This window comes from Elgaria multicarinata, chromosome 6, assembly GCF_023053635.1.
Source record: "Elgaria multicarinata webbii isolate HBS135686 ecotype San Diego chromosome 6, rElgMul1.1.pri, whole genome shotgun sequence".
NCBI classification, from domain to species: Eukaryota; Metazoa; Chordata; class Lepidosauria; order Squamata; family Anguidae; genus Elgaria; species Elgaria multicarinata.
Window position 1 is genome coordinate 42453910 of NC_086176.1, and position 21938 is coordinate 42475847.

Here is a 21938-nt window from a genome sequence, read left to right on the forward strand (position 1 = left end):
AATATTTTCTATGTACAACCAAAACACACACAAATCTATAAAAGAAAGCTTAAAATGTAATTCAGCACCTTTTAAAGAAACACACACTACCTGAAGAAGTTTAAACTCATGGCAGATAGGCCAGGGTTGACCTCCTCTCATTCCTAGTCTGAATATTTCTTTCCATAAAGTTTAAACTTTAAGAGGCTTGGGTGAGGAACTGCCACCCCAAAGGAAAGTTTGCCATATATTCTTTACTTTGAATTAAGAAGTATGCACCAGCACTTCAAACAAACACACACACACACACACCTCCCTCTTCACAATCACAGATACACAACAAAGTCAATCAAACTCCTACCTGAGCCAGCCAGATTTTCTTTTTCCTTGGAGGCCAGGAAAGAGCCTCCCTCCAAGCAAGGCAGATAGTTTCTCTCTCCCTCCCTGGCCTCCACAGCACTATGGGGAAAGAGAGGTCCCAGACAGGGCCTTGGCTTATCTGCAGAAGGAAATGGCTCCTAAATGAGCCAGGCGGCCATCTTATTTCAGCCAGGCAGCCATCTTATTTCCAACATTCCAATCTATCTGAGACAGGAGGGAGGGGGGAGAGCAACGCTACTGAGCATGTTCCATTTAGGAGTTATGAGTCTGTACTCACTTTAATAGGGCAAAGAAATGTTCATTAAAAAACAATGGAACCGAATTTTGAAAAAAAGAAAAGCCATTCCACCAACTAGAAGGACAGGGGGACAAGACCCCACCACTGGTTTGAAGGGTAAGGGTCCCAATTCAGAGCTTTTAGTGAGCAAAAAAATCATCGCCACCCAGAAATTAGAAAGCCATTTTGAGCCAGAGAGGTTTTCCCCATTTTCGTACTTTGAACTGCTATCCTTCCCTCAATATTTCACAAATCTTCTTGAAACGTACAGGGTATGTAAAACCAGCATTTCTTTCTGGCAGGTCTCCGTTTCAGAAAGATTGGTGAAACATTTTCCATTTTATGAACATCAGAATGACCCACCCCCAATTTCGGCCTTAACATGATTGAAAGCTCTTTTCACTGATCACCTATAACACAGGGAAACACTCCCATGTTTCCCTGTAATATCCATGGAAAATATAATGACATCATCACATGCATCTGTTCAACTAGAATGGTTGTGCGATAAAACCAGTTTGGAACTAGAATGTGGACACTGGATAAACTTCTTTCATATAAACAGGAAACCATTTCTGAAATAAATTCTTAGTTGGCTGAATATTTTCAACTTAGAACCCTGAGTCCTACCAAAGTTACAATCTGGGAAGCATCCAAAGGTGAGATCAGAGGTGAGATCAGACAAAAGGTTTCTTATTTGAGAGAGAGAGAGAGAGAGAGAGAGAGAGAGAGAGAGAGAGAGAGAGAGAGAGAGGCCTTAGCTAGATCTACCTTTTGTTCCAGGGCAGAGGAGGGGAGACCTCGCGTTGGGATTAACATGAGATCCCTCCCCCATTTACACGTAAGGCACGTGTAAAGGAAGACAGGCATCACGCCCACCATTTTTTTTTTTAAAGAAGACGGAGCGCACGAACGCTCGTGCGCAAAGGTAAGTTTTTTTTAAAAATCTAACTTATTTCCCTGCTCCCTGCACTCTACCCGATGGGTGCAGTGCTCCTGAGTAATCGTGCGGAGCCTGGTCAACCCGCGGAAACAGGCCACACGTTCTGTGGTCTCAGGCTCAGCCTGGGACCGTGGAAAAACCGAGCCCAAAGGGGAGGACTATATCCCGGGGCAAGGGAGGGATGATCCCTCGCTGATCCCGGGATCCACTGTGCGTCATGTGGACGCACAGGGATGATCCCGGGGTTCGCCCCGGGATATAGCCTGGTCTAGCTAAGGCCAGAGAGAGAGAAAGAAGCTTGACAACCCAAATAACCCACCTCCCTACTGCTTCTTGACTCTATGCCTCAGTACTTCCAGTTCAGAAACTATGACTCTGATGAAATAAGAAGCTATGATTATGCTGGTTTGTGAGATCTCAGGAGAAAGAGTTTCTTTTACTTCAGCTAGTCACTACTTCAGACCTTCATTCCTCACATACAAATGCACAAATATAGAAATATGATATTAGATGTTTGTGTTGCGGTGGAATGGGGTGGGAGATGAAGGATGTTCTGTACTTTACAATCTTCCATTTTGGGGACATCATATTCTGACCATCAGTAAATCTTTGACTCTAATCATTAAGGAGGAGTAAGTGGGCAAGGAACTTAATGATCCAAGTAGATCCATGTCATGCTGCACACTCAATAAAAGCTAGGCAGGTGAAGGCCAAAGTTAGCACAGGCTGCCAGGGACAGAGAGGTCTGTCTAGTGGCTATTGCTGCTGATCCCAAAGGCACACTGCGGTTGAGTTGAGTGTGAGTGGCCAAGATGGGGTTGAAGCATCTCCTGCTGTTGCTGTTAACTGCATTGCTAGTAGAGGTGAGCCTTCAGAGTGCTCCAGCATCCGGAGCAGGAGTGGCCCTGAGAAAGGCAGTGAAAAGAGATCTAATTAGGAAATGTGGCAGAGAGTTTCAAAAAATTGTCATATATGCGTGTGGAGCATCTCGATGGAAAAAGATGGCCGCAAAGGAGGAAAGAAGCCCACCTATTCCTCGTAGTGCACATGCTGGTAAGTGTCTAGGCAATTGGTGAGCCACTTGCCAACGTCTCACCACAAACAAGATGTGATCTTATAGGCTGTCAAACCTGGACTTCATCTTTAAATGGAGTAGATATGAGTGGTGAAGAACATTCCCAATAACTCATGTGCATTCAATATTTCATGTGCACATTTGGACAGGGCTGGGGGCACACAAGATTTTTGCTTGCTCCCAGTGGTGAAAGAGGGTGCTATTGGCACTGGGAGGGAGGAGAGTGAACCCTAGGAGCCTTACCTTGATTACCTCTAGATTGGACTCTTGTCATGGTCTCTACAGATTACTGACTGCCATCACCCAGAGGGAGCATATGGCACCAGTAGGAGAACAGCTCCAGTGGCTTATAGCTTTTGGCTTCCTTGTGCAGTTCCAAGGGCTGGTTTTGATCAGTAAAGCTTTGAAAGGTTTGGACTTGCGAACCCTGAAGGACTGCCTTCCCTCATCTGAGTCTCCTTGTGGATTCAGGTCATTGGAGGTAGATTCTGTTCCAGGTTCCTTGACCTCCTGAAGTGAGGCCATAAGGAAAAGGCCTTCTCTTTGATGGCACACCTCTTGAAATGCTCTGTCCATAGAGAGTCACCAGGCCTACTCTTTCTTTAAGTTCACCTTGGCAAGGTCAGGTCATTATACATTGTTTGTACATTTGATAAAGTAGCAACACAGAAGGCTGTATTTTTAGAAAGCATAGGGGTTACTATACTTAGGAACACTGGCTTTCCTTTTTCTTATCATCTGAAACCAACATAAAGGTAGCAAAATGGTTATGGGGCAATTCAACCGGGCAGCGGTATTCCAAGTATGCTACCAGTTGCGTCCTTTATCACATCCTCCAAACATCATCTTCCACTCATAACCCTACTCTGTTTTCCCAGAACTGATGTGGGTGAACACATTTGCCTCAATTTGCGGACCCTCCTTGGGGACTGCAGATTCAGGATTATATTAAGAGTGAAATCCCCAAACCTACACCAGTTTTGGAAACATTAGAATCCAGCTTCATTTCAGCAATGCCTGTGGCTCACAGAGCTATGGCATCTCCAGGTAGATCTGGAAACCATCTGCCTCAGACCCTGTAGAGCCACTGCCAGTCAGTGTCGACAATACTGGGCTAGGTACACCAAGGGACTAACTCTGCATAGAGCAGCTTTCTAGGTTCCCTATGATTTTCTACTGTTGGGGTTGAGAAACACTGTTCCAGTCATGTCCGTGTAAATTAGCCTAAGACAAGACAGGACAGGTCGGCCAAGGGTGATTTTGAAGCATACTTAGATGTTCGAATATTATTTATGAAGGGTAACCAATTGGACTGGACTTTTCTCTTAATAGAATTGGATCAAACTGACAGCAATGAAGGCCTGGAGAATGTGAAGCGGACCAACCCTGAAGGGATAGCCAACCCTATTGGATCAGATTTACCACAGGTCAAATATCCCAGAAGAAAACGTGCACCTCAGAATATAGAATACAAATGTTGCGTAGTAGGATGCACCTATCAAGAAATTGTTCGCGCTATGTGTTAAGATTAAGATTGCAGCACTCTGCTCATTTTAGAAATACTGGCTTTGTTTGCACTCCTTCTTGAGTATTGTGCACATAAAGAAGTTTCAAGAATAATTTTTAACCCCTTCTTGCCTGCTATTATTTCTAAAATTCCGAGGATCTCCAGTGCTTCTCCTGGGCCTCTTCCACACAGAGGTGCTTTATGAGGTGACTCTCTATGAAGCCATTTTTTTAATGAATTCAAATTTGGTCCTACCGTAGCACATAGTAAAGTGCTGCATGTGCTTTTAAAAAAGCTAAACTTCCTTTAACACCACCTGAAACTGCGTTAGCGTGGGGTTGGGTGGGCGGAGTCTTATGATAGAATGAACATCGTCAATTGTATAGGTGCAGTGCAGCAAATCAGCGGCAGCTTACTCCCCACCCCTCTCTCTGCTCCCATGCTCAGTGAAGTGCAATTGAAAGCAATGAGTTACTTCTGAGTAGACATATTTAGCTCAATCCTATCATCAAGTCCATCCTTTCTTGGTGGAAGTAAGGGTCACTTAGGGGTGATCACATTTTAAACTCATTTATTTATTTATTTATTTATTTATTTATTTCACTTATATACCGCCCCCATAGCCAGGGCTCTCTGGGCGTTTTACAGAAATTCTAAAATTAAGATAAAAACAAGTATACAAAATTTACAATTCTAAAGCACAGAACATACACACATAAAGCATTAAAACCATTAAAAAACTAAACATGTGGGTAATGCTGCCATATGCCTGGGCAAAGAGGAAAGATAGCAGCGTTGGTGCCAGGCGAGCCTCATCAGGGAGATCGTTCCATAGTCTGGGGGCCACCACCGAAAAGGCCCTGTCCCTCGTTGCCACACTCTGAGCCTCTCTCGGAGTAGGCACCCGGAGGAGGACCTTAGATGTTGAACGTAGTGACCGGGTATATTCACGTCGGGAGAGGCGTTCCATCAGGTATTGTGGTCCCAAGCTGCGTAAGGCTTTATAGGTCAAAACCAGCACCTTGAATTGGGCTCGGAAACATACAGGCAGCCAGTGCAAGCGGACCAGAGCAGGTGTTATATGGTCGAACCTTCTGTTTTCCGAAATCAATATGGCCGCTGCATTTTGCACGAGCTGCAGCTTCCGAACCGTCTTCAAAGGCAGCCCTACGTAGAGTGCATTGCAGTAATCTAACTTGGAAGTTACCAGACCATGGACAACTGAAGCCAGGTTATCCCTGTCCAGATAGGGGCGTAGCTGGGCCACCAACCGGAGGTCATTGGACCTCAGTGCACATAGACTGGTCCAGAGATCTAAAAAGGGGTAGGAAAGGGGATTCTTCCAACCCCTTTCTCCACTTGTACACAGTAAAATGCGATTGAAGGCAAAGTGTTACTTATGAGTGGACTTGTTTAGCGCACTCCTCTCCCCATGTTCACCCTTTCTCAGCAGGAGTAAGGGTCACTTGAGGGCAAATACCTTTTAAACTCACTTTATGTTTCCAAATCACGTGAGGTACTGGTTCCTCTCTATTCGGCCCTGGTTAGGCCTCATCTAGAGTATTGCGTCCAGTTCTGGGCTCCACAATTCAAGAAGGACGCAGACAAGCTGGAGCGTGTTCAGAGGAGGGCAACCAGGATGATCAGGGGTCTAGAAACAAAGCCCTATGAAGAGAGACTGAAAGAACTGGGCATGTTTAGCCTGGAGAAGAGAAGATTGAGGGGAGACATGAAAGCACTCTTCAAATCCTTAAAAGGTTGTCACACAGAGGAGGGCCAGGATCTCTTCTCGATCCTCCCAGAGTGCAGGACACGGAATAACGGGCTCAAGTTAAAGGAAGCCAGATTCCAGCTGGACATCAGGAAAAACTTCCTGACTGTTAGAGCAGTACGACAATGGAATCAGTTACCTAGGGAGGTTGTGGGCTCTCCCACACTAGAGACCTTCAAGAGGCAGCTGGAAAACCATCTGTCAGGGATGCTTTAGGGTGGATTCCTGCATTGAGCAGCGGGTTGGACTCGATGGCCTTGTAGGCCCCTTCCAACTCTGCTATTCTATGATTCTATGATTCTATGTATGTGCACATGAGCTAGTCCGCCCTTTCACGATGCAACACAGGCTCCCAAAGCCCCCCAACTTCCCTCGCCAATGCTCGGCCATTCCTCCCTGATCCTCCAGTTCTCCAAGCCCAGCACTATGCTCATTCAAATGGCGCATGTGGGCAACACAGCTCAAGAACCATCTGGCCACGCCAGTTGCGGTTGTTGTGTGAAACTTCTGAAAGAATGTATAACAGTCCCATGGGCCTGTGTTCCCGCTCGACTATCAACACCCTCTCTGCCCATGGCAACTTCCCACAACTATCTCCAGCTCCCTAAACTCTACTCCCCCCCCCCTGCCTCAGAGGAGCCCTCTTGCCAGGTGCCCCTGCAGGTCCTCACAGACACCCAAGACTGCCACTGTCGCCACCATGGATCCCACCACCTAGGACATCTCCCAAAGCCAGGCAGAGGAAATGGGATCATAGTCCCTTTTCTCTGAAGATCTACCCTCGGGTTAACCCCCACCTATTCCAGAAGCCTGCAGCTCTCATGTGGACACCAGCCAGGAGGCCAAGAGTAGGGTCAGAGGCAGAGATGGGTGCATTCATAGAGCTATGGGGCAGCCCCAAGGCCTGGTGCATCATGGCCATTTCCAGGCATGACAACCTCTACCCCGGCTCCCCAGCCAGATGAAGGAATTAAGATTTAAATGCACCCCTAAGTAGTGCAAGGACAAGCTCCACAGGCTCAAGAAGAAGTTCAAGAAGATCATTACACACAACAACACAAGTGGGATAGATCCATGTTTTTCTACGATGAGCTGGCACGCCTGCTAGAAGAGCACCATGATGACCAGGATACATCATAGGCAGTGGGATCGCCCCAGCTATGCCTGCATGCCAGTGCAAGCTGCCCCCAAGTGACAGTCCGCAGCTTGGGATGACACCTCCAGTAGCTCTGACCCACAATGATGGCAGAAGGCCTTCACCCACACATGCACACCTCTCACCAGTATGCCCCTGGGGAAGGGAGCATCTGACCTGTGCCCCCCTTGCCCATGGCAAGGATCAGCCAGTGCCTCTTTGCTACCACAGCACCCATCTGGCAGCTTGAGGGCTCAGCTCTTCTCATGATGTTGTCTGCCTCCTGTACGCTTTCCGCCCCTTCTAGCCCCAACAAAAAAACACCCCAGTAAGTCTGACATATTTTTAAAGATGGAGGTTGCCGCGATCTCCTGCTGCATGCAGGAGAAGCAGCAGGATCAGAACGGGCCACTGAATGGGCCACATGCACGTTACTTCCTATTTCAAAAGAGGAAGTAATGAGGGACAAACGAGTGGGTGGAGAAGCAACAGTAAGCAAATGTGATTTTCCTGTGGGATGACGCTCTGTGAGGCAGAGCCAATAACCATTGCTTGATATGTAATAGCCATGGGATTCAAAGTAACTTTTTTAGATTTCATAGAAGAAGGGTTCTGAACCTTTTTGGGCCCCTGGGCACATCTGGGAAACTGCTGTGGGCACCACCACAAAATGGCTCCCACAGAGAATGTGGCTAGTCACATAATGGTTGCTGTGGGGCCCTGGCTAGTTAAAAGTGAGCTAAAGACATGGCGGGGGAGGGGGAGGGGCGGGGAGGCTTGAGGCTAGGAGGGAAAGGGAAATAGCAAGGCAAAGGGGTGGACGGAAAGAGCCGGGCTAGGGGCTAGAAAGGAGAGAAGGGAGCTAGGAGTGGGGGAGGGAGAGAAATACAGACAAAAGGGTCTAGAAGAAATGCCAGAAAATTGGGTGTTTTGTCTGGTCTTGGCAATTCTAGTCCTAAGATCTTATTCATTTTGCCTGATCTCCTGTCAAACATTTCGCCTCAAGAACTTCTGGGCCCGAGACTATGCTATTTTCCTAATGTCATCTGAGAAGCAAGTATAAAAGGTCTCGGATACTGCTTTTGCTTTGGAATTTTTCAAGGGCACTTTTCCTCTTGTCAAACCCACATTTGTTCTAAAGCTCAGCAGTTCCCTACAATTTCTGATTTGGGCCCTACTGTTTAACAGACTCATCCATAGAAGGACTGCCCTCCAAGAAGGGGATAGGGGAAATGGTGCCCAAGTTCTTGGGGAGGCAGTTTGCACACTAAGCTCCCTTAATAAAAAGTATATTAAAAAAAAAATCCAGAAGAAAAAAACTGAGCATGGAAGGAAACTTTTGCACGTGTATTAAAAAATAAACCCAAAATTGATAATACTGTTTTCAGCTTGTGCTTCAGCCCCTAGGCAGCAGTACTAGTCGCATAAACAGCTGCTGCAATATTCCAAACAATAATTTATACTCAGAAAATATTTTAAAATTCAATGTCACTTCTGGCTCACAGCTTGCTTTTGGAGTTGAGAAGACCTTTTTGGATATAGTAGGGAACATTTTGTTCTCAGTTTATCATGTCTACTGAATGTTTCTCACATCATTTCCCAATCTCAGGCTTGCATAACATTCATAGTGCTGGTGTAAAATCATGTTCTGTGTATTACACAGATGTAGTCGCTGAAATAGTCCTTCCTAAACACTTGTTTAGAGAGCTTCGGCTATTGGGCGGTATAAAAATGTAATAAATAAATAAATAAATAAATAAATAAATAAATAAAATTGTTAGCACAGAAAAGCTTGTGGTAGGTCTGAAGGTCCTCAGCCAATGTTTTCACTTCCCAGTTTACAACTTCCAACTTTTCTCCAGCAACAAACTTCCATAGATGCTTTTCATTGCTTGACAGAGTAGGGCTGTGCCAAGCTGTGGGAGAATTATCGTAATACTATATAGAAAAATTGGAAGAAACTGACAGATTTTTGAAAATATTTAATATGTTGGTGCTGCAATATACAGTAGCAAGTGTCCAAAAACTGTGGAAGGGTTTCTTCAATAAAAGTGTAATTTGTACAAAATCAGTATCAGCTATTAGTTTCGTGCTTTTTTGTTCAGGCCACACCTTTATGTAAACTTGCCCTCTTTTGCTTAATACACGATTGTTTCCACTCTCTGGAACATATTAAAAGCAAGTAATTTTGAAATTCATCAAAATGGACCCCAGACCAGTTAAAGTAGGACATTTTTTAAAAAACAAAAAAACCCCAATAATTTCTCAGAATTCTTTTATGATAATACCTATTAATATAAAAATTGTAGTTTAGATTTTTAAAAATTCTAAAAAGCAGTAGTTGCGATAAAATTTTCATTTTACTCAAGAGCAGCTTCCTATTTATGTAGCATTTTCTTCCCCACAGCAAGTCACAGCAAGTTTTGGTATCATGATAACCTGAATGGCAACTGTGAAAAAGGAAAATAATTGTTAACTGCTTCTGTTAATACACAGATCACATAATGTAAATGTTAAAGTAAGATGAATGCTGGAGTTACAATCACAGTTAAGAGTTTTTCTGAAGTGCATTGATTGATTTAATCAGTAATACTGTAATTGGTATTATCATTAGTTTTGACTCATGCAGGCAACCAACACTAATGGTTCTCACTGAAGTCACAGCTGAAATGAAGATGTCAAGACACACGGGGAAGGACACATAGAGAGGGGCCAGTTGCTCCTGGAAATCAGGGAACCCTCTAAAGCCAGAAGTAACTTTGGGGAAGTCTCTACACAGACTTGAAAGCACTTCTGCTGAATTCACAGAGCTTGGTTATCAATTCCCTCAAAAAATAAAGTAACCCATATTTTGATCATACTCTAACTCCTAAGCTGCAAAGCTTAACAGCTTTAGCAGGTTGAAGGATTCAAACTTACAGGTCTCCGATATGCTGCATATCAAGATACTTATAGGAACAAAGGATCCAGAAGGACCAAGAGTGGAGTTCCACTTGTGGAACTATTCCACACCTATTCCTTCCTGTGGTGGGGCCCTTTTGGAACAGTATTTGACGTAGCTGTAGCAGGCAGTGGGAGATTGGAAAGCAGAGATCCTACTCTTTCGCTCATGCTAGAGTTTCACTGAATTCAAGCTAAAACCTTTCAGGATAAATCTTATAGAGGCCTCCTGAATGCCCATCTAGAACTGTGAGCCAGTTAGCCCAACAATGTGAAACCACCACCCCAACTGCAACAAAGCTTAACTTTTTGACAATGCAATCCTATCCATGTCTCTTAGAAACGAATGCGTGCATAGGATTGCAGTCTCAGAAACTCACAATGGGATAGGTTTGGTTGTTTAACGTTTTCAAATACCTAAAATCCAGAAATGCAAAAGCCTAAACTGTTGGGCAGTATCCAATTGGGGCCTTCTGCTGGCGGCCAGTCCTGATGGTCTTGGTCTGCACATGGCCAGTTCTGAAACACAATACTGAGTTTCTAGGAGCAAGCCCCCAAATGAGTGGAAACACTTGTTTCTGGAAAATGGGAGGACACTGGAGCCCTGCCCTTCCAGAAACGAGCATTTCTGCTCATTTGGGAGTTGCGTCATGCAAGCAGTGGGGGCCGCTTGTGGACCAGGACTGGCTGCACATGGTAGGCCCCAACTGGATACTGCCCCATATGATTACGCTTGGGAAATCAGAACACATGTTAATCATATTACACTAGATCAAGTGGAGACACTTTTATTCACAAAAAAACACAACACTATGGAAGATCTCTTAATTGCATTACACAAAATTCCCTGAGGTTTTTTTTTTTAATATGGAAAATGAAATCCTTGATGCATTTCTGTACTGTCAGACTGCCGCATTGTTCATCCTGATACCTAATGTTGCTTTAAATCTTACGCTACTATAATTTTGGTTAACCAGGATCTTAAACAAAACCTATACAAATATTCTACAAAAGCATGAGACATTCCACGTAGAACATATTTTAAAATTCGCTTCAAAGCAATGTACAAATGTGCAATATATCTGACAATATTTTTTTGAAAAAACTATATACATTGTGAAACTGCCTCTTAAATGCTAATTACTTGAACATTTTTACCCACTAAAACCTAGCATGCTATTATAAAACAACTATTTGCAATTTTGACCCCATGTTATGCCAAACAGGGTGGGAGTGGGGGCAGAACTCTTTATTCTTAAAAACAAAAGAAAGGTTTCGCCTAACTAAAGTTTGCTACTGGGCCCCCTCCCATGTAAGTACCTCTCATCTTCTCCTAGAAATAGAATTGTTTTGCATGCACATTGATTCCCCAAAGCACATGTGAAACACACCTGCTTGTAAGAAAGAATAAGGAAACTCTTGCATGTTTGGAAGGGAAATTTCATATGCACTTCTGAGTACGAGATCAGCTTTTATGCATATGTCAGTCCCACAGTGGCACAAAACATTCTTAGACTGGCGCTCACAAGATAAACATTCTGCAACATGTTGAGGTACTTTTTAATCCTATTCAAAACTTACATCACTGCACCTTCTTCCATGTTTGAGGTAGGTAAATAAACTATCTAGGGGTGTATGCTACAGTGCCATCTAAGCCACATTCTGCAGAACGCTAAAGTACACTTCAAGTTTTCATTTAATTTCCATAACGAAAAGCGACTTCTTCTTTCACTAAATTTACTCTTTTGATTTTAGGAAGTAAGCACCCACATTTGAGCACAAATTTGCCAAAGACAAATCCCTAGATTCCAAATGTCTAAAACAGGGATGGGCAACTTGGGGCACTCCAGATATTTTGGCCTACAACTCCCATCAGGTCTAACTAGCATAGCCAATGATGAGAGATCATAGGAGTAGGCAAAATATACAAGTTCCTTATCTAAAGCAAGGTTTGGTGGACATGCAGTGGAACAGGGTGAAATACCCAGTGTACCTCACTTCCACTGAACTACTGTAAACAGCTCTGAAGACAACAGTCAAATCATAGAAATGAGAGTGCCTGATGCAACACTAATCTGCCCCAGTGAGTCTAGTGTGCAAACAGTTACTGTGACATTTAAATTTAGTTCACAATTTAGGCTGAGTGAAATCGAGCACACAGTATCACATGGCTGCAGTTACACATGGCCAAATTAGCTAATAACCTAAAGGTAAGTATTGGGAGAAGATGAGTTACATTTGGTTTCAGCAATATCAGAGGCATGACTTCGGTTACTAGGTGACTGGGTCACCATGTAAAAGTTAACAAGATAGTAAAGAAAATGGCAGCAACTGGTTGGGTGGGCAAGGCTAACGAAGTTTAGCATTTGGGACGTATTAAGCTGCTCACTATGAAATGATTTCAAATGCTTGTACCTTTAGGAGACATGGACAGAGCGTAACACATTCACAATAGGAAAATAGACTGCTATACACTCGTTCATCTAAAAATTTCAATTTTCAGCAGGTGTGTGTATACACACACACACACACACACTTATTTGTTCCCTTCCCTTCAAAATATGTACATCACACTGCCTCAATATGCATCACTGCTTCTATTGCTGGCCATTGATTGGCTCAGACAGGCACACAGAATGTGACTCAAAAAAAAATTTTTTTAAAAAATGACTTGCTCTACACAGTGAAGCCATTATGCCATGACAATGTAAAAACTACAAAACCCCATTCATAAAACACAAGCCCTTGTGCAGCACAATGGAAAAGGATGCCAAGCCATTCTTCGTTCACTGCAGAAAAGGCTGGATAGAATGTATCCAAGGGGTTCTTTATGCTGTAGTTAACTGCCGTTCAAACTCGCTCACTGATAGTTTGCAGGCCAGGCACCGCTGATGCAAATGATCCTCTGCTCTGAATGGCTGCCATCCCTGTGCTGGTACAGCAATGGATTATTCCATGACTTAAAGGCCATCTCCCTGAACAGTCACAATCATTTTCTCCTCTCATTAAGATTGGTAGGTGTTTTGCTCCTCTGCCACACTTAAGATTTTTAGTTTTTACACTGTATTTTTTAAAATTAGAACTCTTAGAGAATTACATAGCCACACACAACTAAGAAATGCATGTTTATGCAAAGGAACACATCTCTGAACTAGGTAAAAAGTTGCTTTAACCGGTACACAACCACCCTTTAAAGCAGGCAGAAGAGACAAAAGTAGCGGGGGTGGGGTGGGGTGGGGCGTAAAGCAAAGGAGAGCAGGAGGAAATATCAATGCACAGTGATCATGATGGTGACTGGCACAGGCTGAATCTGGATGTCCATCTCCACTGTTAAGTTTAAGTGCAAACATTTGCTCCTCTTGAAAGTGATGCAACTGGGAATGTGAAACCTTTTAGCAACTGTGCTGGAACAGAACCTCAGATGTTGCAAGTTGTATATAAATTCTGCGGGTCAGCTGCAGCTTAAGAGCACAATCCTATACACGTCTACTCAGAAGTAAGTCTCTCTGATGTCAACAGGGCTTACTTACAGAGAAGTGGATACAGGATTGCAGCCTAAATCCCTTTCAGCTCAGTGATGACTCGAAAGAAAAATGACATATTCCCACTCTTCATCCAGTCTCCTGATTCGTTTATAATTTCTCTGATTGGCATTTGTGTGTGTGTGTGTATTGCAATTGCCCTATTAGGCAAATTATGGTGATGTTGACTGAACGCATTTTACACTATCTTGCTTAAAAAGAAGCAATTCCTTTCACCATCAAAGTGCTTTCCATTGGTGCATTATGGTGGTATTCCGAGTGAAGAAACTAAGCTGAGTCCTTCGCTATCATGTGCAAGTTCTCATAGGCTTATTTTCCTCCGGGCTCTGTCCTCAGAGATGAATGTGTGAGGGAAGGCCAATGCTCTGCAGCCACCAAAGAACAAAGCGCATTTGCTGTGCATGCCAACGTGTCCCTTCGGATGAATTTCCACACTTTCATCCGCCCAAGCTTTCCCTTATGAGGTCCACTCTCAGAGCAAGATCCCTAAAGGAGGGCCTTTGGCTCAGACTATTGTTCCAGCACTCTGTCATGATGGCATACACCTGGGAAAGAGGGAAAAAAAACACCAATATGAGAGAAGCAAAAATAAATCAAGTGTTAAGTGTCATAAGGAACTCTTACGTTTGTTGAGGGAACCAGAGGTCTTGGCACCAAAATACCATTGGACATTTTCATACATTCTGTACACCATCATATATAAAAGTCTCCTCCCTCAGCATATCCTGTTTCCTCACAATTCTTTCCTCCATCAGCCAAGAGTATAATGAGGAACCGGTGTGGCTAAAACTATTGCTTTCTAGACAGCGGCAAATTAAAGTGCAGCACAGTTGATAAAGGAGGTATGGACTCCACCTCTGTCTTCCCGTTGACATTTTTGCAATAAGATACAATACCTTGGGTGACTCAGCTGTGTTAGTTTTATTAACTTTATTGCTTGTTCTACAGATACGTCTGTTGTAATATATAATAAACTGTAAGATTTCACAAGTAGAGAGCAAGGGTTAGTAGGAAGATATTAACAGTACTGTGGGTAGGCCGGTCAAAGGTGGTTTCCGACAACTATTAAATCTTTCCTCATCTGTCTTGAAAATAGGGAGACTCAAATCTGTCAATTTTGGTTTCTCTCAGCTTCTTATTTTTTCTACCTTAAGTTGGATCTGGATCATCCTGAACTTTGAGAGGAAAACAAAGTTCGTGTGAAAAAGCGTACTCATTTTTTGTGCACATTTATTCTTTTTTAACTAATCTACACTGAAATATATATATGAGCAACTTCCCTAATCTAAGGCATTTTTAAAATATTTTCACAAATATATGCATTTTTGTGTCCAATTTCCCTTAATATACCATTTTTGTACACATTCTTTGAATGGAGAACTCCAATACAAAATTCAGAAAAGTGCAAATTCTGAAGGATAACTGAGTTTCCGTTCACACATTGGTTTAAAGGTGCACAGGGAGCATACAACTCCCCTGTTAAAACAGTTCCACCGGTTCCAGTTTGTTTCAGGGTACAATTCAAAGTGCTGGTTATGACCTATAAAGCCCTATACGGCTTGGGTCCAGGTTATCTGAAAGATCGTATTCTCCCTTACAAGCCTGCCCATGCTTTAAGAACTTCAGGGGAAGCCCTTCTCTCAGTCCCACCACCATCACAGGCACGCCTGGTGGGAAGAGGGCCTTCTCAGTGGCTGCTCCAGTGCTCTGGAACTCTCTTCCCAGGGAAGCTAGACTGGCTCCCTCCTCAATGTGCTTTAGGAGGTAGGCAAAGACTTTTTTCTTTCAAGCAGGCCTCTGGCGAATAATCAAAACCTTTTTCTGTGCCAAGGACTTTTAAAACTGTCATTTTAAACATTTAAATGTTTTAATATTGGAATATATTTAATATATTTTTAACTTTGTATATTTCTATTTAAAGGTTTTAAATGTATGTTTAAAATTTTGTAATACTGCCTTGAGGCCCAGCATTGGACAAAAGGCGGGATGATGATGATGATGATGATGATGATGATAATAATAATAATAATAAGAAGAAGAAGAAGAAGAAGAAGAAGAAGAAGAAGAAGAAGTAGTAGTAATAATAATAATGATGTAAGCCTGCATTGAAATATTAACTGGATGAATTTCTCCCCCATCCCTACTTGAAAGCTTTTTCTATCCCCAGTAAAGCCTATAAATCCCACTCCATCAGGGGGTTATTTCTACTTAAGCGAGAGTCACTTAGAATGCTTAATTCATGGCAACTCTGTCAACCATTTAGGCCTATTAGCAGTTTTCAAGAGGTTTATTTATTTTTCATTACAGTTCTTTTGAGAGCATTTCATGACATTTCATAGTAGGCTCTTGAAAGGATTCTTGCTGCTGTCAAATATAAAAACCAAATGCTTTGCTACTATAGTTCAGGCTAGCGGGACCAAGAAACACTGAGGGTAAGGGGTTATATGTAGCCCAAAGATTTATCTGGAACACTTGGTTCATAAAGGATGTGTCCGGGGGGCCATAGATTTCTAAACTAGAACCTCAGAGAACCTTAACAGTAGTTCCTTCATTCACAAGTGGTTGTTCGTCAACAACCTTTGTAGACTAAAATAACTAATGGGTTCAAGATGGATTTATTGATAATGGATTACATTTCTATACGATTGGGTTTTTTTAATTCTAGGTGTCTAATGAATTAAAAATTCAACTCAGATCTCCAAGGAAAGACAGGTAAATATTTTCTGATACAACAGTCTCTATCAATGGAGCAATTTACAGGAACACTTATAACCAATAGGAGAACAGGAAGATAAAATGTTATATTCCAATACCTCATCAGGGCATCCATCAGGTCTTTGAAGCCTTCCATTATTGTTCAAAAGTTCTATCAAATGGAACACGATCATTTGGTTTTGCTTATCATTACCAATCATGCGCATAAACTCCTAAAACAGAAATACAAAGTTGAATTCCTATAAGGTTAATGCCATCATATAATTATTAGACATGTTAAAGAAAGTTCTATGTAGAAAGCTTACTCTCGTTATCAAGTACGATTGTTCTTGAAGCAGGTTACAATTAAGGAGAATTCAAGAAATAGCTAGACCATATAACTAATAAAGCAAACAGAGGGTAAGATATTAAGAGATGTGCCACCCAGGAAGTCACTAGGCCTGTTTCAACACTGGACATGCTGGTCAGGGGCGTGTGCAAATCAATAATCTATAACAAGCAGGGGATGCGTCACCCCATCCCATACAGAAAGAAATACATGCTTCAAAAATAAGTAACTCTGAAAGGCCGGTGAATGACATCCACATGAAGGAACTTTTCTGTATTGCAGGTATATTAAAAGTAATTACGGGTCCCTTTTTTCATGGATACAGCATGCGATCTTTGCATTTTCTCCTTAAAAAATCCGGTTTAACCATGTTAACTGCAACTGCCCACCTGTGCATGTACTTGTTTGAGAACACAATCTTCTGGGTGTTGCCAAACGAGCATCTGCAAGATGTGGCACAACAGGGAGGCTCTCCGAGGATGGCCACGGTGTTTGGGGCAGGTCTAGATAGAGTAGACAATCTCTGATACCCTTGTCCTGAGCTGTTTAGAGCTTTATAAATTAAGACTAAGAACTTAAACTTGGCCTGGAAGCAAATCAGCAATTTGTGCAAATTGGCTCAGTGGCAAAATACCATGTTCTATTCCCATGATTCAGAATATAAACTGGGGGGAGGGGCAAGAGCGGAGGGATGGATAGCATGCTGCCAACAAATCATCTTTGCAGTTTAAGGACATAGTCATGCCATCAATACACACCACATACGTATCTACTAACCGCTGGGGGGCTTTTGTTCTTGTCTATGTATGTGAAGAGTTCATATAGGACTACACCAAAACTCCACATGTCTGAGGCCACAGAAAACTTGTTGTCTATCAGTGATTCTGGAGCATACCTGTAGCAAAACAGTGGGGAGGGGGGGTGTCAGGTCAAATATCTATAAAACGAAACTTTTATTAAGCTGTGAAAGGTAATAACGGCTGGGGAAGGCAATGGCAAACCACCCCACTATAAAGCCTGCCAAGAAAACGTCAGCGAAAGCTGGCGTCCCTCCAAGAGTCAGAAATGACTCAGTGCTTGCACGAGAGGTTCCTTTCCTTAAGAGCCTCGTGTGGCGCAGAGCGGTAAAGCAGCAGTTTCTGCAGCTGAAACTCTCCCCACGGCCTGAGTTCGATCCCAGCAGAAGCTGGTTCTCAGGCAGCCGGCTCGGGTCGACTCAGCCTTCCATCCTCCCGAGGTCGGTAAAATGAGTACCCAGTTAGCTGGGGGAAAGGTAATAACAGCCAGGGAAGGCAACGGCAAACCACCCCGCTAGAAGGCCTGCCAAGAAAACGTCAGCAAAAGCTGGCGTCCCTCCAAGAGTCAGTAATGACTCAGTGCTTGCACGAGAGGTTCCCTTTATGGATTAGCCCACTGGGTTTTTCTAATTTGGTTCCAAGTGGCAAAAAGAAACATACCAAAATATAGGACTCTCTCCTGGTTCCTTTACTTTGTAGTATTCTTTGTCCTGTGGCAAAACCTTTGTCAAGCCAAAGTCTCCAATTTTAACTCTGTTTTCATTCTCCACCAAGATATTTCGTGTTGCTAGATCTCTGTGAACGTATCTTTTTGAACCTAGGTACTCCATACCCTATGTGTAAACAAAATTATGAAATCAAAGTTAAGTGGACTAATACCAGAGGAAGATATTATGAGCTTTCTAATTTGTGTCTGAATATCAGACATGTCCTTTTTTTCAAAATCTCCTGAACCAAAAATAATCCTATGCTACTAGAAAATAATGAATTTGTACAAGTAAAGAGGACGCGGGGTTGGCCACACTATGAAAACCCCTGAAGTTGGCCATGCTATGAAATTCTGACCAATTACCACTAGATGTCACCATTGCATTTGCTGCGAAAAACTGGGCAGCATGTTGAGATGGCAGTGCAGCTCTTAACCCTGATTCATGGAGCACTGACATTTTGACCCTGAAAATAACATCATGAACCTCTTTGATGCTCAGAGGCAGGCTGAGTCCTGAAAAGCCTGAGCTTTGTCTTTCTCACCCAAACTTTTCTTTTGTATTTGTTTTCACAACGCTCCTGCTTTCAAATCAACTGGAACACTAATATTGAGTAATACCAAATATTCAGCTAATGGGCAGTACAGAAATGTAAAAAATAAATAAATGAAATACTGAGTTTATTACCTTATGTTTAAGAAATAGGGAGAAAAAGTTACTGAAATGGAAACTACTGGGAACATCCTGTAAGAGCAGGTTGCAAGTACAATAATTTAAATAAATAACTATATTTATCTCTAAGAATTATGACTATCCCACTGCTGTTTAAAAACTTAAGTTAAAATCAGATGCTGACTATAACTGCACCAACCAACCAGTGCAAACCTGTGCTAATTTGTGCTGGGTGATGGTGGCACACCGAAGAGAGGAGAAAGAGGGCATCTTCTCTTTCTTTGCCCTTGATTTACTCCTCCATTCGAAGTTTCCTCCCTTGATGGCTCCATGTGTCAGCCATAGGATGCATTGCCAGGGATAACTTGGCTGGCCTGACATAAGCACAAATGGAGATTTGCCCAGTTACAGCAAGCGGCTTGCAGTTGGTATCACTATGGCTCTTGCTATGCGGTAGATAACTTTGCACCTTTCAAAGTCCAGGCTGCTGGACTAGCTGGAAAGGGAGATCATTGCTATTGCCAGGCATCAGCAGCAACATGTATTCAGCCATGTCAAGATTGGTGTCACTCCAAAATGCCTTGTGCTCCTGTAGCCTCCAGAGGCCATGCCAGCCATTCTATTGGCCGGAAGCAAAACTGTATCAGAGTTGCTGGAGAAGACCAAGACCTGTCTAGCTCAACTTTCAGTTTCCAACAGAAACCAACCAGATGCTTCTGAGTGCTGACAAACAGGGCATCTATAGTATGATCTCCAAACTTCTCTGCATTGACAAGATGATTATCTTTATTTTTCCTCAACCCTTTCTTTGGACGTGCAAATGAGCAGAAGGGGAAAGGATTCTTGTATCATAGAATCATAGAATAGCAGAGTTGGAAGGGGCCTACAAGGCCATCGAGTCCAACCCCCTGCTCAATGCAGGAATCCACCCTAAAGCATCCCTGACAGGTGGTTGTCCAGCTGCCTCTTGAATGCCTCTAGTGTGGGAGAGCCCACAACCTCCCTAGGTAGCTGATTCCATTGTCGCACTGCTCTAACAGTCAGGAAGTAGCGCATAAGCAGTGGGCAGCTGGGTCTCATTCAGGACTATGAATCCCCCTCCCCGACATGGTAATATCACAAAATCAGTGGAGTCTGGTGCCTCCGATTAGAGAATCTGCTCATTTCAGTCAGAACTCTAAAGGAGCTCTCCAAGGTACAGAGCTTTGGAGTTCTGAATAGTTCTGACTGAAACCTGGAGCGGATTCACTGCCTCATTGACATCAGAGCCACCAACCTCCACTGAATAGAAGGCTCGTCAGTTGTAGAATTTACAGCAACTCATGAAGATTTAAAAAAAGGAGCTACCCCAAGAAAGAATAAATTAAGAGCTTGTGAAGATCAGGCTCAGTGGAAATAGGTTTATACAAAGCCTGTATAAAAGGCATGATCTTTCGGTGCCACTGTGGCTATGACGAGATTCCAGTAACATGAAGTTATGCAACACAACCACTGTACCCCAACACCCGCAGAATTATCTTCCCTCCCATCATAACCCAAACGAACAGTAAATCAGTCCATACAGCTATTGTTCACCGTGAGAAACCAGCAAAAGTGTCAAGCAGCTTGAAAGACATTTGCTGAAAGAGGTAAAGGAACAGAGGAGACAGTATGACAATGAAGAAAAAGCATTATATGCTCACGCTAATTCCTTTGTACCAGCAGGACCCATGGCTTCCATAATGAGGAGTTAGTACTTCGTAAAGGAACCCCAGAAATGAGTGGAAATGCTAACTTCCAGATCAGGACAGGTCAATAGATCTCCCTTCTGTGAGTTCCACTGACCTGCTCCATACCAGAAATGAGTTTCTGCTCATTTTGGGTAGCTTTAACATCCATTCCCCATTGTTCTAGAGGTGGTCCCCACTGGTGTGTGGGCAGCATTGGATAAAGCCAAATGTCTTTATTCTTCCTACCACCAAAAAACCCCACGAAACAGTGTTTATTTTTGTTTATGTGATCTCTTGCGCACTTCATATACACTTCACTTTGGACAAAGTTTTTCCAAGAAATGCCCCATGCCAGGAAGGCTCTGCTGCCTGACAGCTAAGCAGAAGAAATTAAGCTCCACAGCATATTGTGATGACATTCACGGCATCAATCTGCTGCCATGTCTACACCATTTGCCAGCTAACAAACAGGAGGTAGATCCTGTACAAGGCTGGAAGCTTATGTGAACAAATCAAGCGCCATTCTTCTACTCCTTTTCATGCACTGCCCACAATCTGACGCACCAAGTCTACCTGTGTGCCTGGAGTTTATGGGCAGCTACTATGGTTGCCGTTCTGAAACTGCTTCGCAGTATTAATGACAGAGTTTATTTACCTTACATATCTGAGAAGCATACTGCAAGAGTTTCTTATGATCCAGTCGTTCCTTATGTTTCTGGAGATAGTCTCGTAAACTTCCATAGGGTAAATATTCCATTATCAACTTCAGATTTCTCCGGCCTTTCCAAATAAATAAATGAAAATATTTCAAATTATGGTTTATGGTGATTTCTTCAGATAGAAGCTTTGTTTTGATCTTTTCCCTCATAGTAACAAAGTAACTCCAGACTACTCAGCCATGCTGGGAGAAGGGGAAACAGCCACTAGCTGAACAGGGTTTCAACAGCTAGGGACAATATACAAAACACAACCATAGAATATGGCCAAAGAGAAGCAGCAGTGCCCGTTTCTGCTGTTTTCTGGCTAGCAGAACAAGGCCATTCTTGTGCTGCAGCGTACATGAGCTGCTCTACTTACCAGTCAGCAATCATATCCTCAATATGAAGTTAGTTATTTCATGTAGTCCAGGGTATTGTAGAATGAATTCTACAACACAAGAATGGCCTTCTAAAATGAAATGGTACCCATGCCTCTCAGTTGGTCTGCAGTATGCATTGCCATGGGTGAATGTGATTGTAAGATTTTGTACCTGGGTGTTTCTATGTCTTTTCATGAACATTATTGTGGATGTAAGAAGAAAAATGGCTGGATTAGACTATTTTGCTTATAGCATCAGTCAGCCAATCCGTAGCTTTAGAGGCAGGCCAAAATAAATAAATAAATTTTAGCTCTGACAGTGCACCTTTCCAAGCATATATGAATATGTACAAGGGATAAGACACATTCTTCTCTAGCACCAC

The 21938-nt window shown here is 42.9% G+C and overlaps 2 protein-coding genes across 5 annotated transcripts in view; one reads left to right on the forward strand and one right to left on the reverse strand.

The window, feature by feature from the left end:
* Nucleotides 1–2392: 2392 nt before the first annotated feature.
* LOC134400423 (insulin-like peptide INSL5) lies at nucleotides 2393–4181 on the forward strand. Its single transcript, XM_063128755.1, has 2 exons — nucleotides 2393–2633; nucleotides 3988–4181. Exons 1-2 carry the CDS (start codon nucleotides 2393–2395, stop codon nucleotides 4179–4181), a joined length of 435 nt encoding a protein of 144 aa, XP_062984825.1.
* A 4854-nt stretch (nucleotides 4182–9035) lies between these two features.
* The window catches only part of JAK2 (Janus kinase 2), an 88794-nt gene continuing 75891 nt past the window's right edge, over nucleotides 9036–21938 (reverse strand). For 2 of the 4 annotated variants that reach the window (XM_063129278.1, XM_063129280.1), the window contains 5 exons: nucleotides 21134–21258; nucleotides 18051–18223; nucleotides 17371–17488; nucleotides 16364–16477; nucleotides 9036–14095 (listed from right to left, as the gene is read on the reverse strand). In XM_063129278.1, the coding sequence (XP_062985348.1) occupies nucleotides 13988–14095; nucleotides 16364–16477; nucleotides 17371–17488; nucleotides 18051–18223; nucleotides 21134–21258 (638 nt within the window). In that variant the 3' untranslated portion in view covers nucleotides 9036–13987. The remainder of the gene's footprint in view (nucleotides 14096–16363; nucleotides 16478–17370; nucleotides 17489–18050; nucleotides 18224–21133; nucleotides 21259–21938) is intronic. The other 2 variants (XR_010025588.1, XR_010025587.1) reach the window with 2 other exon arrangements.